Source organism: Pseudopodoces humilis, chromosome 6, assembly GCF_049639895.1.
Source record: "Pseudopodoces humilis isolate 2021_Gansu_Grassland_sample_001 chromosome 6, ASM4963989v1, whole genome shotgun sequence".
NCBI lineage: Eukaryota > Metazoa > Chordata > Aves > Passeriformes > Paridae > Pseudopodoces > Pseudopodoces humilis.
The window spans coordinates 12,714,670-12,730,003 of record NC_142205.1 but is presented as its reverse complement, the minus strand read 5'-3'; the positions used below and the strand labels follow the sequence as shown (position 1 = coordinate 12,730,003).

Below are 15,334 nucleotides of genomic sequence, written 5' to 3'. Positions count from 1 at the left end.
GTGCATCCTATGAGTTTCTTTAGGATGTGCATGAGGAGCAGAAGTGACTCCATAACCAAATACAGCTGACAATTGCTTCAGGGTTTTCCCTTTAAGGCTTCTGTAAAGGGCAGAGGGAAGGTTCATCTGTGGAGAGCTGGCAATGCCTCTTCACCTCTCACACCTTATGGAGGACTGCAGGAAGCCCTGCAGACCCAGCTTCTTGGGGTGAATGCTGAGAACCCCTAACTAATTCATGAGCACCATCTGTATGGATGCTCCTGGCAGGTTGTTGTTGCTTTGGGCAGTAGGATGACTGCTCAGTGATAGACCTGAAGTTCTCTGGTGCTGAGACATGAGGAGCAGAAGTGTGGACAGGCTCAAACAGCATCAGCCTACACCATCTGGATAGGGTATGCTCTGTAACAGCAAACCCAGGCCTCATGTCTGCAAGTTGAGAAAGACACAATGTGGGAGTGAGTGTCAACAAGATTTACACAGATGGGTCTAGAGACTGGAAACAAGGGCAGATAGATGGACAGCTCCATCCAGGTGTTTCTTTACTTAAAGGAAAGATGAGAGAGCATTTTGTCTCCTTGCAGGAGGAAAGATCATGCATCACTTAATTTAGAAGTGATAGTTGTATAGAACAATGCAAAAAAGCTGAGAACAGAGTTATGCTGTAATTAAAACATGACTCTTACTGCTCATGTAATTAACTGCTAAAACAATCTCTGAATTTCAGTGATTACTTCTTCATATTTTAGTCTTTCCAGCTTAAGAGCAGCTACCTTTTTGGAAGCTATCTCTTATCCAAGTACACACTTTTTTGAACTCAATGCTATTATAACTGGATGAAATTAAAAGGCCTGTAATGTATATAGGAGATCATTTTAAGGAATGTGATGTCCCCATCGGTCCTTATACATTATAAATGAACCAATAAACTTCTCAGGGTTATGACAGATTTGAAGACTGCAGCTCCCAGATTACAATTCTCCATTTCAAGCAATGCAACCAGAATTTTGTGATCAAGCCTACAGTTGTATGGTTTCACTGCCTTCTGCAAGATAGCATCATCTGCAAGATGGTCACTTATATGTGAATTAAGAGCAGCCCTTGGGCCCTGGAGCTTTGCCAGCTCGACCCATTTTAACCAAAGCCTGACTCTGGGTTAGGATAAACACCCGGCTTTGTGTGGAGTGACCTTGCCTCTGTACAAAGTACTCTCATTTACTCAGTTCCCCCTGATCCAGGCAGGAACTCAGAGCACTCTGTGTTTTAAGAATTGCACCCTGCAGGAAAGTTTTTGTTTAATTTTTTATTTTATGCTTCAGTAATTGAGCAGAGTATTTTCATCACCTCCCATGAAGATACCTGAAAAATGTCATTGCAAGCAATTCTTTAAATAGCACCCTGCCCTTACAGTGCTGAGCCAGGGAATGCCTCCCACCTGGTTCCAACATCCTTGTGTCTGGAGAAGCCTCTGACTGGTTTGGCTATTAATACGTCTGACTCTAGAGTCTGCTTCAACATGTTCACAAGTTCCTTCCTCTCTCTGTAAGAAATTTGTTTTTCTCAACCCTGCAAATATGATAGTGATAGCACTGCTAAATAAAAACTGAGCACTTTGACTGCTTATATATTGGCTCCTTGCAGGCATAATTTGATTTAAAAAATCACAGAGAAGCACAATGGAAGACCTAGTCAGCACTTATGTCAGTCTTCCCAAGTGCAACACAAATATAAACAAAACTAGATCAGAGCAAAAGGAGGGAATCTTCTTTAACAAATAAAATATCTAAACATAGTTCTATTTCAAGAAAAAGAAAACTTTGTTACATTTTTACAATTGAGAGTAAAAAAGGATTAAAAAAGGTTAAAAGAATGAAATTAGTAGAAAATATAATTTTTCAAAAGCAGTGACTTATTGTACATTATTTGGTTTCCTCAATGTCTTACCAGTTTTGCATATGCCTTAACAGATAATCAATTTTGTCAAGTTACTAAAGATAGAATTATTACAGACGCTTAGAAAGGGAAAGCATAAAGATACTTAAAATTCCCAAGACCTATTTTATGTACTCAACTCTAAGTGTTATAATTTATTTCAATGGAATCTACTCCTATGAAATTATCAAAAAGTTGAAAAAAATCCTTTACTGGATGGGGAAGAGGGATGCAGAGGCACCAGGCTCGGATGGGGACTCCTGTGGGGCGGGTTGGGTACCAGTGCAGGAGCAGGGTCAGTGTGGGGGGCAGAGCTGGAGGAGGGTGTAGGGAGTTACCTGGCCACATGTGCATTTCATGGCCAGAGGGAAGAGTGCTCAGCTGCAGGAGGCATTCCTTTCTCACCCATTCCCTGCCTTGCCTGACTAGGAGCTGCCTGGGGGTGGCCACCATCACGCATCTCGGGGCTTTCAAGGAGAAAACGCTTTTTGAACTCCTCCAAGATTACAGAAAAGTCTCACGGTGCCTGTTTAAACAAGTGTGTCTGAACAGGAAAATCAAACAGACAGGGAGCTACTTCAGTTTCTCCACTTATATGATATTTGAAATGATAAGCAAGGATATATTTTCACATAATTGGACTGTGTCAGGGTACCAGCCATTTGATCAGATAGAGGCTCTCTATGTAGTCTCACATCAGAGGGCTAGTAAACTACAAATTAAGGCAGGCTTTAGATTTTGTCTGTGAAGTAGCCAAATAAATTGAATTTTATTTCTAAAGGTCAGAAAGGAGGTGGAGGAAAATACAAAAATAAAGGCAGAATAACTGGAAACCAGGATAACTGAATCTGAAAGAATAAATGAATAAAATCTTTGGAAAGGTCTCAACCATGCGTGAAAACCCGTAAGTAGTGGAAAGATACCAATCAGCATCTTTGGATCTGACAGGGAGATTTGAGAGACCAGTTTTCATCACTCCAAAAGAGATCTGCAGAAAGGAAGGCCTAGTGAGGCAAGGGAAATATAATGCTCCATGGGTCCAAGGCTTTTGGTTTTGTTCTGTTTGTTGCTAATTTATCATTTTATTTGGCGTTTGCCTTTGCAACAATATCTCGAGGAGGGTGAGACACCCCGGGACAACTTGCACAGGCCAGCTGGGTGAGGGCCAGAGAATTGCTCACTCCGCCCCACCCCTCCACCCCACCCCATTTGCTCTAGGATATCAGGCCTGGAGACAGCCAGCCTGCATTTGCTCCTGCTCCCTAGTCCGCACACCTCCTTCGAGAGTGCCCCCAGAGCAGGGAAAAGTTCCCCTGCCCACCCATCAGCCCTGGGGAAAAGTTTCCCTAAGGACTGAGGACTGCAAACCCCCTTTCCTCTACTTGGGCACTGCCTAAGTCTATCCCTCCTGCAAATACAAGTCTGGTCCCCCCAGCCTTGTGCTCTAGACAGATTCCCAGGCTCCAGACAAAAAGGCCAGGGGGACTCCAGGGGACCCAGCTGGCTCCCAGCCAGCCCCGCTGAAAGGGGATCACAAGAAGCCAGATTTATTCCTAAGAACAAAGCTTCCGGTGACTTTCCAAGATGCTCGTGGTACTCCTTTCTCCTTTTTTTTCTTCTCGTCCTTCCCTCCCACCCTTATTTTTCAAACTCTCCTCTGGAATAGAGGTGCTCCCTGTCACTATCAGTGAATGTGCTGCTTCCAGTCCTTGCCAGGTCTGTGTACTCCCGTAGCATTTCTTTTTCTGTCCCTGGGTTTATAAATCACCGACATTTAGCTACTTGTGTTGGCTAGACAGAAGGACTTGAATTTACCTGTGAGGCTGCTGCACATGATTTTTTTCTGTAACTAGCCACTGCTGGGTCAAGTGAGCTGTGATTTGCTCCTGCATCCAAGCCCCCATGACCACAGTGTGGGAGTCAGGATTTGTGTGTGCATGTGTGTGCTCATCTGTCACCTACTGCCAGGGCTTGCAGCTGCACTTAGTGACTAGCAAAGGTTGGACTCTCTGGGGAGACTTCTGCATAAAAGAGGTGAAATGATTTGCAAAGTAGCACCAGCAAACCTCAGGGAGATAACTAATTCTGTGTGTTGAACGTGCCTCTGCTCTGCCTGCCGTCAGAGCCTCCTCCTTGCATTATCTGAAAATTGTTTCGGAAGTAAAAATCAAACAGACCTAAATCCATTCAAGGGTAATAGGACCATTAGTAACAGGGGACAAACTGCAATCTGGTGCCACTCCAAACTGGCAGAATTTAGGCCAAATTGTATGACATCATCCTGCTCCGTAGGGTGGTCCATGCTGCTGACAGGGGCGTGGTAAGTGGCAGCAGCTGGTGTGCCTGGTCTGGGCACCCCACAGCCACCCACGGCCCCTGCAGGGGCTGAAGGGTGCATGGAGGCTGTTGTACCTTAAAGCTGTCGTGTATTGCAAGAAGTCTGACATTGTTTGAGAGGCTGAAATAAGTCCTGCTTTGAGAGGCAGAAAAACCCCCAGCTGTTGAAAAGCAAAGTGATCCAACACCAAGAGAGAGCCCACACTTGCTACTTTTGACTTGCTAATGTCAAAAGCACATACACTGAGAATAACATGAAGGCAGCACAAGGCAGACCAATGTCTAGAAATGTTATCTCTCTTCTGTTCCAAAAGCTAATCAGCCCAGCAGTGGGCAAGCCAGGAACATTTTAGATTATGACTATGCTTGCGGTTGATGGAAAGTCTAAGAGGAACACAAGCTTTCTAAAAGACAGTTTCCCTACAAACTAGTTGGGATTTTTTTTTCCTCCTCCTCTGGCAGTAATTTTGCTTGTATATATTGATTTATTAGAATGATATGGCTCCCAGTATCATATCTAGCCATTGGTTGCCACTAAGCAAAAGGATGTGGTGAGATCACATTGCCAAAATAATAAGGCACTGGAGTTCCTAACCGGGGGTTACATGTCATCAGGACAGTTTCAAATACTTGAGGATGACTTTGATATTTGCAGGAGTGTCATGATGTTTTCTTTTTCAATTGACAAAGTCTGGAAGATACCTGACACCAGTTACTCTGCTGTTTAGCTGTACTTTCCCTTCCACAAGGAAATTAAAATCCTTCTATATGTATTTGCATGAATATATGTTTTCCTAAGTGGAAGGTTTTGGCTTAAGGCAATCTGTTTTGAACCATCATAGCAGAGGAAGAAAATAAACATTTTCCCCTAAGCTGTTCCTTGTGAGTTTAGAGGGATATTTTTGGGACTCAGATTTTACCAATGCAAATTAGAGGCAGGGGGAGAAGCAGTCTGGCTTGGGATGCTGTGTGACAGCAGAGTAAGGTAGAAAAGGGGTGCTGGAAAGAAGAGACCTGTCAATCTCCACTGCTATGCCTCAGGTTGAGCCAGTCTGCCTGTGGGACCGTAGCTTACAGTCCTCCTCCAGCTCTGCAGCTGTAGGCAGCAGCTGGAGGAGAAATTCTTCTGCACAGGCAGCTCTCACACACACAGGCATTGCTTTCACTTCATTTTCCCTTCTACAGACATTCTTTCTTCAGGAGCTGATTATTATAGAGCTGAAATGTATTTCCTTCTGAAAAGTGGGTTTGTTTTTCCTTTGGTGCCCCCCTCCATTTGCACACACCTCTCTAGTGGGATCAGGCTTAGATCAGGATTGCAGAGTTTTTTCAAAATGTGGTGACATGCATTTCTACTGTGCTGTATGTTTTCATATGGTTCTTTGTGTCACATATTTTCCAGCAATTTAGAGAGATGTAAGAAATATCTTTTACACAATAGACAAAGAAGTGGGAAGATAATTTCAATAGTCTTGCAACTTTGGGGTATTTCATCTTCTTCAAAAGGCAAGAGAAAAAAAACATCCTTGTGAGCAAATTATTAGAAGAAGACTGGGAATACAATAATTACTCCAAATGGAAACCCAGACCTGAGTCAAACAATACAGCTTTTGTAAACTGGCTCCGTGTGTAAAAAAATCTAGGAAATCTCATAACTAGAACTGTCGAAATCCTTTTCTTATGCAACAATATGTAAAAGACTCCTGAGAAATGAGGAGTAAATATGGAAATGCTATAAAATAGCATGATAATGGACTTGCCCTGAACATTGGAGACTGCCTTGGCAGTATTGGCATGGATTCCTTCAACCACAAACTATTTTCTCATCTTAAAGAATTTGGGGCAAATTACATTTTATGATATTTCAAGAATAAACAAGGACATGAAGACAAATAAACTGGGACTCCTCATAATCTACCTTTATCGTTGTGGAATTCGAGGGTACCAAAGCAATTGGGAGAGAGACAGAGCGCAGTTTTGAATGAATGTCCTTTATTAGAGAGCAGAGAGAAGATCATTTATATCCTTCATATTTTATACTTTTGTCTCTAGGAAAGAAAGGGCCAGCACAGCTCCGACTATCATTCACTCATAATGATCGCATACAATATAGTGATTCACAGTGAATCATGTAATAAGGTTTCCATTTTGCGCATGGGGAGAAGAAGGAGGGGTGGTTAAACTTTGTTTAGGTCGCATTCAGGTCGCCGGCCTCCTCTTTCCCTTGAGCTGCTTTACCGGTTTATGACATTATTTTTTAAATTTTATCTTTCATTTTTCTTCCCTTCGGTCATCCCCCAACAGTAAAAAAATCCCTGAAAGGAACGCTGACAGGCTAATCGCACAGTTAATAATTTTCTTTCGGCAGCGATTCGTTCGGGCACGGCCCTGCTTTGGCCGTCTGTCGGGGCCGGGCGGTGGGCAGAGGCTCCCGGGCAGCCCGGTGCCCGCGGCGGCCCCTCGGAGCGCCCGGCCCGGCGCAGCCCCGCGGAGCTCCCGGGGCACGGCGGGGCAGCCGGGAGTGGTTCTGCGCGGCGGATCGCCGCGGCTAAAGGGCAGAAGCTGCTTTTCGGCATTTCGGCCTAAACCCGCACCCACAGCCGCCGCCCCTGGGCACTGGGGAACAGCCCGCTGTGCGCACTCCGCTTGCGGTTTGGGTCAGGACGAGGGGGTTCCGGCCCTGGGACCGTGCTCCCCTCGAGGTGTTGCTGCAGAGCCCGCTCACACACAGAACAGCGGGCTCACACACAGAACAGCGGGCTCACACACAGAACAGCGGGCTCACACACAGAACAGCGGGCTCACACACGGAACAGCGGGCTCACACACAGAACAGCGGGCTCACACACGGAACAGCGGGCTCACACACGGAACAGCGGGCTCACACACGGAACAGCGGGCTCACACACGGAACAGCGGGCTCACACACGGAACAGCGGGCTCACACACGGAACAGCGGGCTCACACACGGAACAGCGGGCTCACACACGGAACAGCGGGCTCACACACGGAACAGCGGGCTCACACACAGAACATCCCGCTCGCGGTTAGCGCACTGCTCTCGCTGCCCTCGGGACCTTGCCATCTGCAAGCGCTTCAGGTAAAAGCCGAGGTGAGGGCAGGGTAAAACTCTGGGGGCTGAGAGAAGGCGCTGACTCGGCAGGGAGGTCTGCACCGGGGCTGGGAGGACCAGTGCGCCCCATCAGCGGCTGTTCCTGCAGAACTCCTTGAGACATAGCAGGAGTCACCTCAAAAAACTAGCGAAAGAAAGGCACAGAGTGGGAGAAAGGCTCGGAGAGCACAAGCATCCCGGAGTGAGCAGGCGAGGTGAGGTAGGTCGATGCTGGCGGGCAGGGGCAGAGGCGATGCCACACAGGCACCGGCCCCAAACGTGCCTGGAGGAGCAGTGCTCTTCTGCGCCGACACCTTTGCAAGAGCTTTAAATACATATATTAAATTAAGTAGGGGTGTTGTCACTGAAGGGAAACCAGTGCCTTAGCCATGGGGCTTTCACCAAGGTAACCAAGTTCCCTTTTGGGCAAAGCAGAGTCTCGAAGTCTGCTTGACATCTTGAAGCTTAAATAACCGTAAGGCATTGTTACTCCCTGGCAGCAAAGTGCCTCGTTACGCCTGATTGAGCTAATTGCTTTGAAATAGGATATATTATCTATAATTATAGAGATCTTGGAGGAGACGGCCAGCCTTTTCTTTCATCTTTTCCAAGTGCATCATAATGTCGCGATCAAATTAATTTAGGCCACTTGAAATAGTGCCTTCCTTTCAGCCCGGCTCCTCCGACCCTCAAAGAGCCGGGCACGCCTCGGCGACCGAGGAGTTTGGCCATCCAAACAGCTCCTGGGGATCTCCCGAGGGCTAGTCCAGGTGCCTGAAGCCTTAAAAGTAGTTTGGTTTATGTTTAATCTGGACAGAAAGGAGTAGGGAGAAAGAGAGAGAGGAAAAGGAGAGGAAAAGAAAAGGAAAATAAAGAGGGGGGAAGACAAAAAGGAAAGAATGGAGGTGTTTTCTCATTTTGCCGACACTCGGAAAACAGCGACGAAAACAGGGAGGGCTTTGAGCACTTGAAGGGCTTTGAGGGCTTGTAAAGCCCGCAGGACATTTTTAGCACTTGCGACAGTTCTGGCTCTTTGCCCCCAGGGCTGAGTCTCGCAGAGATGAAGTAAAGCTGCGGAAGGACGGGCAGAGAACGCGCAGGGAGCGCAGAGGGAGCGCGCAGGGAGCGCGCAGGGAGCGCGCAGGCGGTGCCCGGCTCAGCAGAACTGCCCTGGAGCTGCTCGTCCCCAAAGCCGGCTCGTGTCCTGCGGGACCGTCTGGTCTCCTAAGAGCTTCTCTTCTCGGGAGAAATAAAATAGAAACAAGGGAAAGAACAGCACCCCTCTCCTTTCTGAGTTCTGCCTTTAAGTCAAAGATAACGTTTACAAAAGGCAGATAATGCCCTGAACTGACTTAGCACTGCCTCCTGTCCTTTCTCCCCATCCCCCACGCACTCCTCCCAGCCCTTGTTGTATTCACACCGAAATAAAATGCTATGGGTAATGGCTTTGCCTAGCACATTCATTATATTGAAACGGGACTGTTTAGGATGCTAATTGCCCAATATTGTTATCTAGCACAACTGCCTTCAGGGAAAAGCCACGGTTCCAAATAAAAACACCGGACTGGAACAAGCACCAATAAAGTCACTCATTTCCCTCTGCCCTTTCACTTCGATTTTCCTTGCAGCCCAGGGCGGAAAGAGAGGCACCTAAAAGCAAACTAGAGTACCAACAAAACGAAACAGGTCCTAAAAAAGTTCCTAAAATCCAGTGGTGTTTTGGTCACCAAAAGTGCAGTAAGCAAGGGAGGAAGAGTTTGGAAACTAAAAATTTCCCGCTGAACACAGAAATCAATCTTGGGGGAGATTTCGTTTTGCAAATTTATTTTCCCAATTCCTAACTTAAAATTTGTAGATTCCATAAAGAAAGAAGGGAAAGAAAAAAACGAGCAAGAAACGAAAGAAACTTTACTGGCATCTCGTTTTCAGCCCAACAGATGAAAAGTCAGCATGTGAATTAGAATCAAGTCCTTGCTATGGTGATTGCTACAGTGATTGAAATACCAGCGAGTATGACAGAAATGTAAACACAAAGCGCTCATTGCTGGGAGATAAATAAAGAGCTAATTATCTCATTCTGTCAACTCTAAATGAAAGCAGGATAGCGCTCCCGGTATGGGACGCACACGCATCTCTTCAAATCTCAGCAACATCCCAATGTTCAAATCATTGTGCAAAAGAAAAGTGAGGAGGGGAAAAAAAGCCAGCAGCGCTAATTTTCATTTTCATGTTTCCTTCAAACAACGAGACTGAACTCAGCCCAGGGGCTGCCTCGAGGTCTAATAAACACATCACTTCTTCTTTTGCATGGTTAAGTTTGGAATCAGGGAAAAAATAATAGTAATTTAAAAACCCAAACAAAACAAGATCCTACCTGTAGGATCGGGTGTAGGGGACACCGTGACACTGTGAAACACGATGCATCGATATATGTGCGTGTTTTCTTAGTCGGGGGTGGAGTGGGGGGTGCACCTTCGTGCCGAGTACCGGACTTTGGGAAAATGTCGTGTGATTGGTAGAGCAAACTAATTTTGTCAGGCTGAATGTGCCGATGTCCCAGGGCTAAGGCGCCTTGCTCCCTTGATGCGGGTTAACGTCCTCAATAGTCCCCCTCCAGCTGAAGCCTTTGATCAGACCGCTGCTGGCGCCTAAAAACAACATCACTTGTCTGCCTATTAGAGGCACTGACTAATCGTGACAGATTGTTTATTCTCGCAATTAGCAATGCAGCCGCTTCTCCGAGCACCCCCACCCCCCCCCCCCCGACGCGGCCCGACCTGGCACCCCAGCCCGATGGGGCGCGGGGGAGGCTGTGGGCAGTGCGGGCACCGGCACCGGCAGCGGCACCGGCACCAGCAGCGGTACCGGCGGGGCGCGGAGCCAGCCCGGGCTGGGCTGGGCGGTGGCACCGCTGCTCCCGCCTCGCAGGAGCGCTCAGCGGGGCGGCACGGAGCAGGAGGGCAGCTGGGTGCATCAGTGCGAGCTGTACGTCCGTGCAAAGTGCGTTCACCTTCACGTATAGGAATCTGCGGGAGTAACCCGCAAACCGCCTCCAGATCACTCCACGGATGAGAGGGATCATCCGTGAGCACAGCACATGCGGGAGCTGGGTGTGATGTACGGGCAGGACGCAGGAAACACCCCGCAAGGGCATATGCTCACGCGTGTGTGAGATAAAGTGTGCGTGGAGCTGCGCGCAGGACAATTCATTTCAATCAGATCCTGTTGCTTATCAGTTAATAAAATGTCTATTATATCAATTCATTTCATAATCTATATGCTCCTAATCTACCATCTTTATAGGGTCCAGTTAAAAGGAAAGGGAATTCGCTGTCCCTCCCCGTTTAGATAATTGCCCTTAAATGACTGCAAGAGGCTCTTGTGTTCCGAGTAGATTAGAGCCCTGCAGCTATCAATAAACTTTTCTCAGCGAGCGGCCAATCCCGTTATTAGAGAGCGGCTCTGTTTTACTGCACATCCGTCCTGGGCGCGGGGATAAGGGATCGTAAAACGAATTTACAAAACAAAATAGCCGGGACTTTTAAGGGCTCAGGGGTTTATGTGTTCCTTTTTACGTGAACGAACATTTCGTTATCTGCAGACACGCACACATCTATGCCATGAGAAGTAGCTCAATTTATGCGATGTGTATGCGGGTACGTATATATAAACACAGATCTCCAGTCACATCGAACACATCTCAGGGCCGGCGTTCATTTAAAAAGCAAACCAACCAAGCAACCAACCAAAAATAAACAAAAACAAAAAACCAAAAACCCACAAAACGACTGTGGAACGGGTAGGGTCTCCTTGCCTTTGAGAGGCCACACTCGGGACAGCCCGGCATTTGCCACTTTTGCAGAAGATCGGGCTCATGCTCGCTCCCTTGCGCTTTACGAACAGAAAGGCCAGCATTTTTTCCGACGTTAATACGTTTTTCCCCGAGTTTTGAACCTTCCCATCTCCACAGCACAGCGCTGCGCCGGCTACCCGGCCTTCTTCTCTCCCGCCTGAGATGAGACCGGGGCGTGGAGCGGGCCAGGGGATGCGGAGCGGAACCGGGGAATGCGGAGCGGGCCCGGGGGATGCGGAGCGGAACCGGGGAATGCGGAGCGGGCCCGGGGGATGCGGAGCGGGCCCGGGGGATGCGGAGCGGAACCGGGGAATGCGGAGCGGGCCCGGGGGATGCGGAGCGGAACCGAGGGCCGCGGGGCGGGGCGGGGCGGGGCGCGCGGGACGCTCCGACGGCGATCCCGGCCCCGCCCCCCCCCGCGCCGCCGGGGCCGCAGCCAATGGGGCGGTGCGGCCCCGCCCCCCGCGCGCCGGCTGGGCGGAGCCGCTCGCGCGCTGCTTTATGAGGCGGCGCCGCCGGCGCGGGACCGGAGCGCGCTGACGGCTGGCCGTGCCCCCCGCGCCTGTCGTGCCCCGGCCCCATGACCGGCGGCCCTGCTCGCTCCCGCCCGGCGCTGCGGTGGCGACGGCGGGCCGCCCCTGCATGGCCCCGGCTGTGGATATGACCGCCGCGCCCACCGGGGTCCGCAGCGACGAACTGCCCGCATCCGCCTTCAGCAGTCCCGCCGGCGGCGCGCTCCCCGTCGCGGCTGCGATGGGCGGGGAGGAGGAAAGCGACAAGCCCAAGGTCTCCCCGTCCCTTCTGCCGTTTAGCGTGGAGGCGCTTATGGCCGACCACAGGAAGCCGGGAGGCAGGGAAGGACCCGAGGGCGCCGGGCCCCCACCGGGCGCTGGGGCGGCCGCCCGCACCAGCCTCAGCCCTCGCCTGGGCACGCTGTCGGCGGAGGCGCCGCCTTCCCCGCTGCCCCTCGGCGGACACTTCTCCGTCGGGGGGCTGGTCAAGCTGCCCGAAGACACGCTCGTCAAGGCGGAAAGCCCCGAGAAGCAGGAGCGGAGTCCCTGGATGCAAACCCCACGGTTCTCGCCGCCTCCCCCGAGTAAGTAGTGGTCCGGGAGCAGGCGGGATGGGGGCTCTTCGGGGCGGCTCCGACCCTCCCGTGGACCGTGAGCAAAGTTGTGCGGGTGGCCGGGGCTTTCCTGTCGCTTTCGCCCTCCCTGCCTCTGGTGCTATATCTTTCTGCGCGGTTCGTACTTTTCTGGGACAGTTCGATCCTTCCAAAGTACTGAACGGATTCGAGAGTGTGTGGAGGATGGTTGCGAACGCACAGGAAGAGCGGCCGTGCCAGGGTGAGATCTTGTGCCAAATGTTAACCGGGGGGGAAAGAAAAAGCAACACGGCCAGCTTGTTAATTTAGCCTGGGGCTCGAACTAGCTACGCAAATTTTGACTCAGCACCACTGAGGCTTTTTCAGAAAGTGGCTCGAGTAATTCCATAAGGATCTGCACAGACCGGTTTCCTAGAAGCGGGAGCTTTGTGGGCTTCAGCCACACCGGCTGCTGTCTTAAATAGTGCATTTCCAAAGTCCGAAGAGCCACACAATCTGTGATGTTTTCCTGCTTTAATGCAGAGTGATCTAAATTAATAAAATAACAACGTGAGAGTCGAAATCAGAGAACCCTGTTAATTTCCAGTGGCTATGCTGAACCAGGGTCTGGACAGCATGGGCTGGCTGCCCTCGGCCTGGCCGTGCTCTCTTCCGGCCAGGGATCCTGTGGAAATGGGTGACCTTGGTCTGAGGCTCTCCAAGCGTTTGGGTCGCCCTTAGAAAACCTACAAACAGAGCTGCTTTCTCTGGAACGTTTGTCCCTGGAGAACGGCAGGTTTGCCGGCAGGACTTGCGTAGCGTAAAGCAGCGATTTAATTTATTTAAATTGCAAAGTAAAAGTTGTTGTTGCTGAGTAAACCCGGGGCAGATGGATGTTGAAGACCCTTAGAAATCTTAAATAAGAGGAGAGGAGCGGACCACGGTGAAGAGTGGTAGATAGAGCATGAGTGTCAATTCAGACCTCATAATTAATTACATGCTTAATCCGGTTCCCAGGGGCCTAATGAAGAGGGTGTGAGACTGAGAAGCCAGCCCGTTTTGTTTGGTGTTTTTTCCTGTAATCCAATAAAAAGAACAGGACTTTTTCTTTCTGGAGGGTTATTCCCTTTATTATCTGCGTCTCCTCTACGTGAACCAGGGTAGCTGTGAAGGCAGGAGGTGCAGCGTTTGGGTGTGTGATTCTTGCCTGTTGCCAGGTTCTTAATGGAGTTGGAGCTTCCTGATATAAACCACGTCTCTCTTTTTTTTGGACGGGACATGACAATTTTATGTGTGTCCCAGGCAACACTGGTGGTTTTGGGGCAGCTTGCTTCAAGTGGGACTCTACTTCCCCCTTTTTCCACCCCACCTGTGGTAGGGTGGGGACTCTGTAGGCTGTGGGGGTTTGGGCATTGCTAACCAAGCTGTCTCTTCTTCCCCGGCTGCTCCCCGGCACAGGGCGGCTGAGCCCCCCCGCCTGCACCCTGCGCAAGCACAAGACAAACAGGAAGCCCCGGACGCCCTTCACCACGGCGCAGCTGCTGGCCCTCGAGAGGAAGTTTCGGCAGAAGCAGTACCTGTCCATCGCAGAGCGTGCAGAGTTCTCCAGCTCGCTCAGCCTCACTGAGACCCAGGTGAAGATCTGGTTCCAGAACCGTCGCGCCAAGGCCAAGAGGCTCCAGGAGGCCGAGCTGGAGAAGCTGAAGATGGCAGCCAAGCCCATGCTCCCGCCTGCTGCTTTCGGCATCTCCTTCCCACTGGGCGGCCCGGCCGTGGCCAGTGCTTCCCTGTACGGCGCCTCCAGCCCTTTTCAGCGGGCAGGGCTGCCCGTGGCTCCTGTGGGACTGTACACAGCACATGTGGGATACAGCATGTACCACCTCACATAGAGCCTGAGCCCAGCCCAGCCCTGCTGGCTGTCTGCTCCTGCTGGCTCCACACACATTCCCTCCCTGCTCCTCTGGCTCTTCTCTGTGGACTTCCCCATGGACCCTATGGCAGAGACTCCGCCAGTCTGGCTCTGCTTGACCTCTCTGCTTCCCCCTCTGATGCTGAGCCCCTATCTCAACGCTGTTCTTATGTCCTCAGCAGTCCTGGGGAGCTGGCAGAAACCCGAGGCATCACCCCAGATTTTTCCAGGCGCAGGGTGGTGATGGGCCAACTGTGTCCTGCTTCTCTGGGTCTAGCTGGCAGCCTGCAGAGAGCACCCTGCCATGGGGGAAGGAACTGTGGAAGAGATGGAAAAAGGGGACTGAAAGACGGGATGTTTTTCTTGCTTTCTGCCAGGCAAGGTCAAGAGGTAGAAGTGTAAAACAACCTTTCCCATTCCCATGTGACAGCGTTGTCTGTTACCTTCTTTGCTCCTCCACCAGCTCCTTTGGAAGGGGCTCTGTGTACTATGTAATATACTGTATATTTGAAATTTTATTATCATTTATATTATAGCTATATTTGTTAAATAAATTAATTTTAAGCTACTGTTCGATGCAATTTGTTTGCTTGCTCTTTGCCCTCTTGGGGGTGACTGAAGAAGAAACCAGATTTGTGAGTTGGGGGATGAGAGAGGGACTGGCTATAGCAGCTGTTTTCCCTCTTCTCCAGGAGTCTTCAGCCTTGAATGGTGGGACAGCAGCTGAGTTCTTAACTTTCTGTGTATCCTGCCCAGTCCTCACAACTGTTTGAGGTTTCCTCCTTTTCCCCCCGCTGCTCCATGGCAGCAGTTCCCACCGCATCCCTGCCCCGAAGGTGCATGTGATCGCCGCTGCTTCCCCCAGCGGCGCCGGGATCTGCCTTATTTCCTTAGTCCTAGGAAAAAGTTGCTCCGGTCCCTCTGTCTCGGAGGATCCCGGCCGCAGCCCCCGCTGCGAAGACAGGGGACGGTTTGATATGCCCCACACCTTAGTGCCAAGCCTAGTGCGAGGTAAAGGGGCTTTCCCCAGAGCTCCATTTGCCTTCCCGTATTAGTCGGGGGAATGGAGCACCGGGATTTGGGGCGGTGGGGAGGAGAGGGGACTGTCGC

The 15,334-nt window shown here is 50.3% G+C and overlaps 1 protein-coding gene across 1 annotated transcript; it reads left to right on the top strand.

Annotated features, from left to right (window-relative positions):
- Positions 1-11,777: 11,777 nt before the first annotated feature.
- Positions 11,778-14,341, top strand: MSX1 (msh homeobox 1). Its single transcript, XM_005517845.3, has 2 exons — positions 11,778-12,327; positions 13,774-14,341. The coding sequence occupies exons 1-2, from the start codon at positions 11,874-11,876 to the stop codon at positions 14,202-14,204; spliced, it is 885 nt and encodes a 294-aa protein (XP_005517902.1). The 5' UTR covers positions 11,778-11,873; the 3' UTR covers positions 14,205-14,341.
- Positions 14,342-15,334: the final 993 nt, after the last annotated feature.

Excerpts from the sequence above, each read along its gene's own strand:
- MSX1 (XM_005517845.3), top strand. The coding sequence starts at position 11,874 with ATGGCCCCGGCTGTGGATATGACCGCCGCGCCCACCGGGGTCCGCAGC. Across the intron at positions 12,328-13,773 it reads GTTCTCGCCGCCTCCCCCGA|GGCGGCTGAGCCCCCCCGCC; the intron begins GTAAGTAGTGGT and ends TCCCCGGCACAG.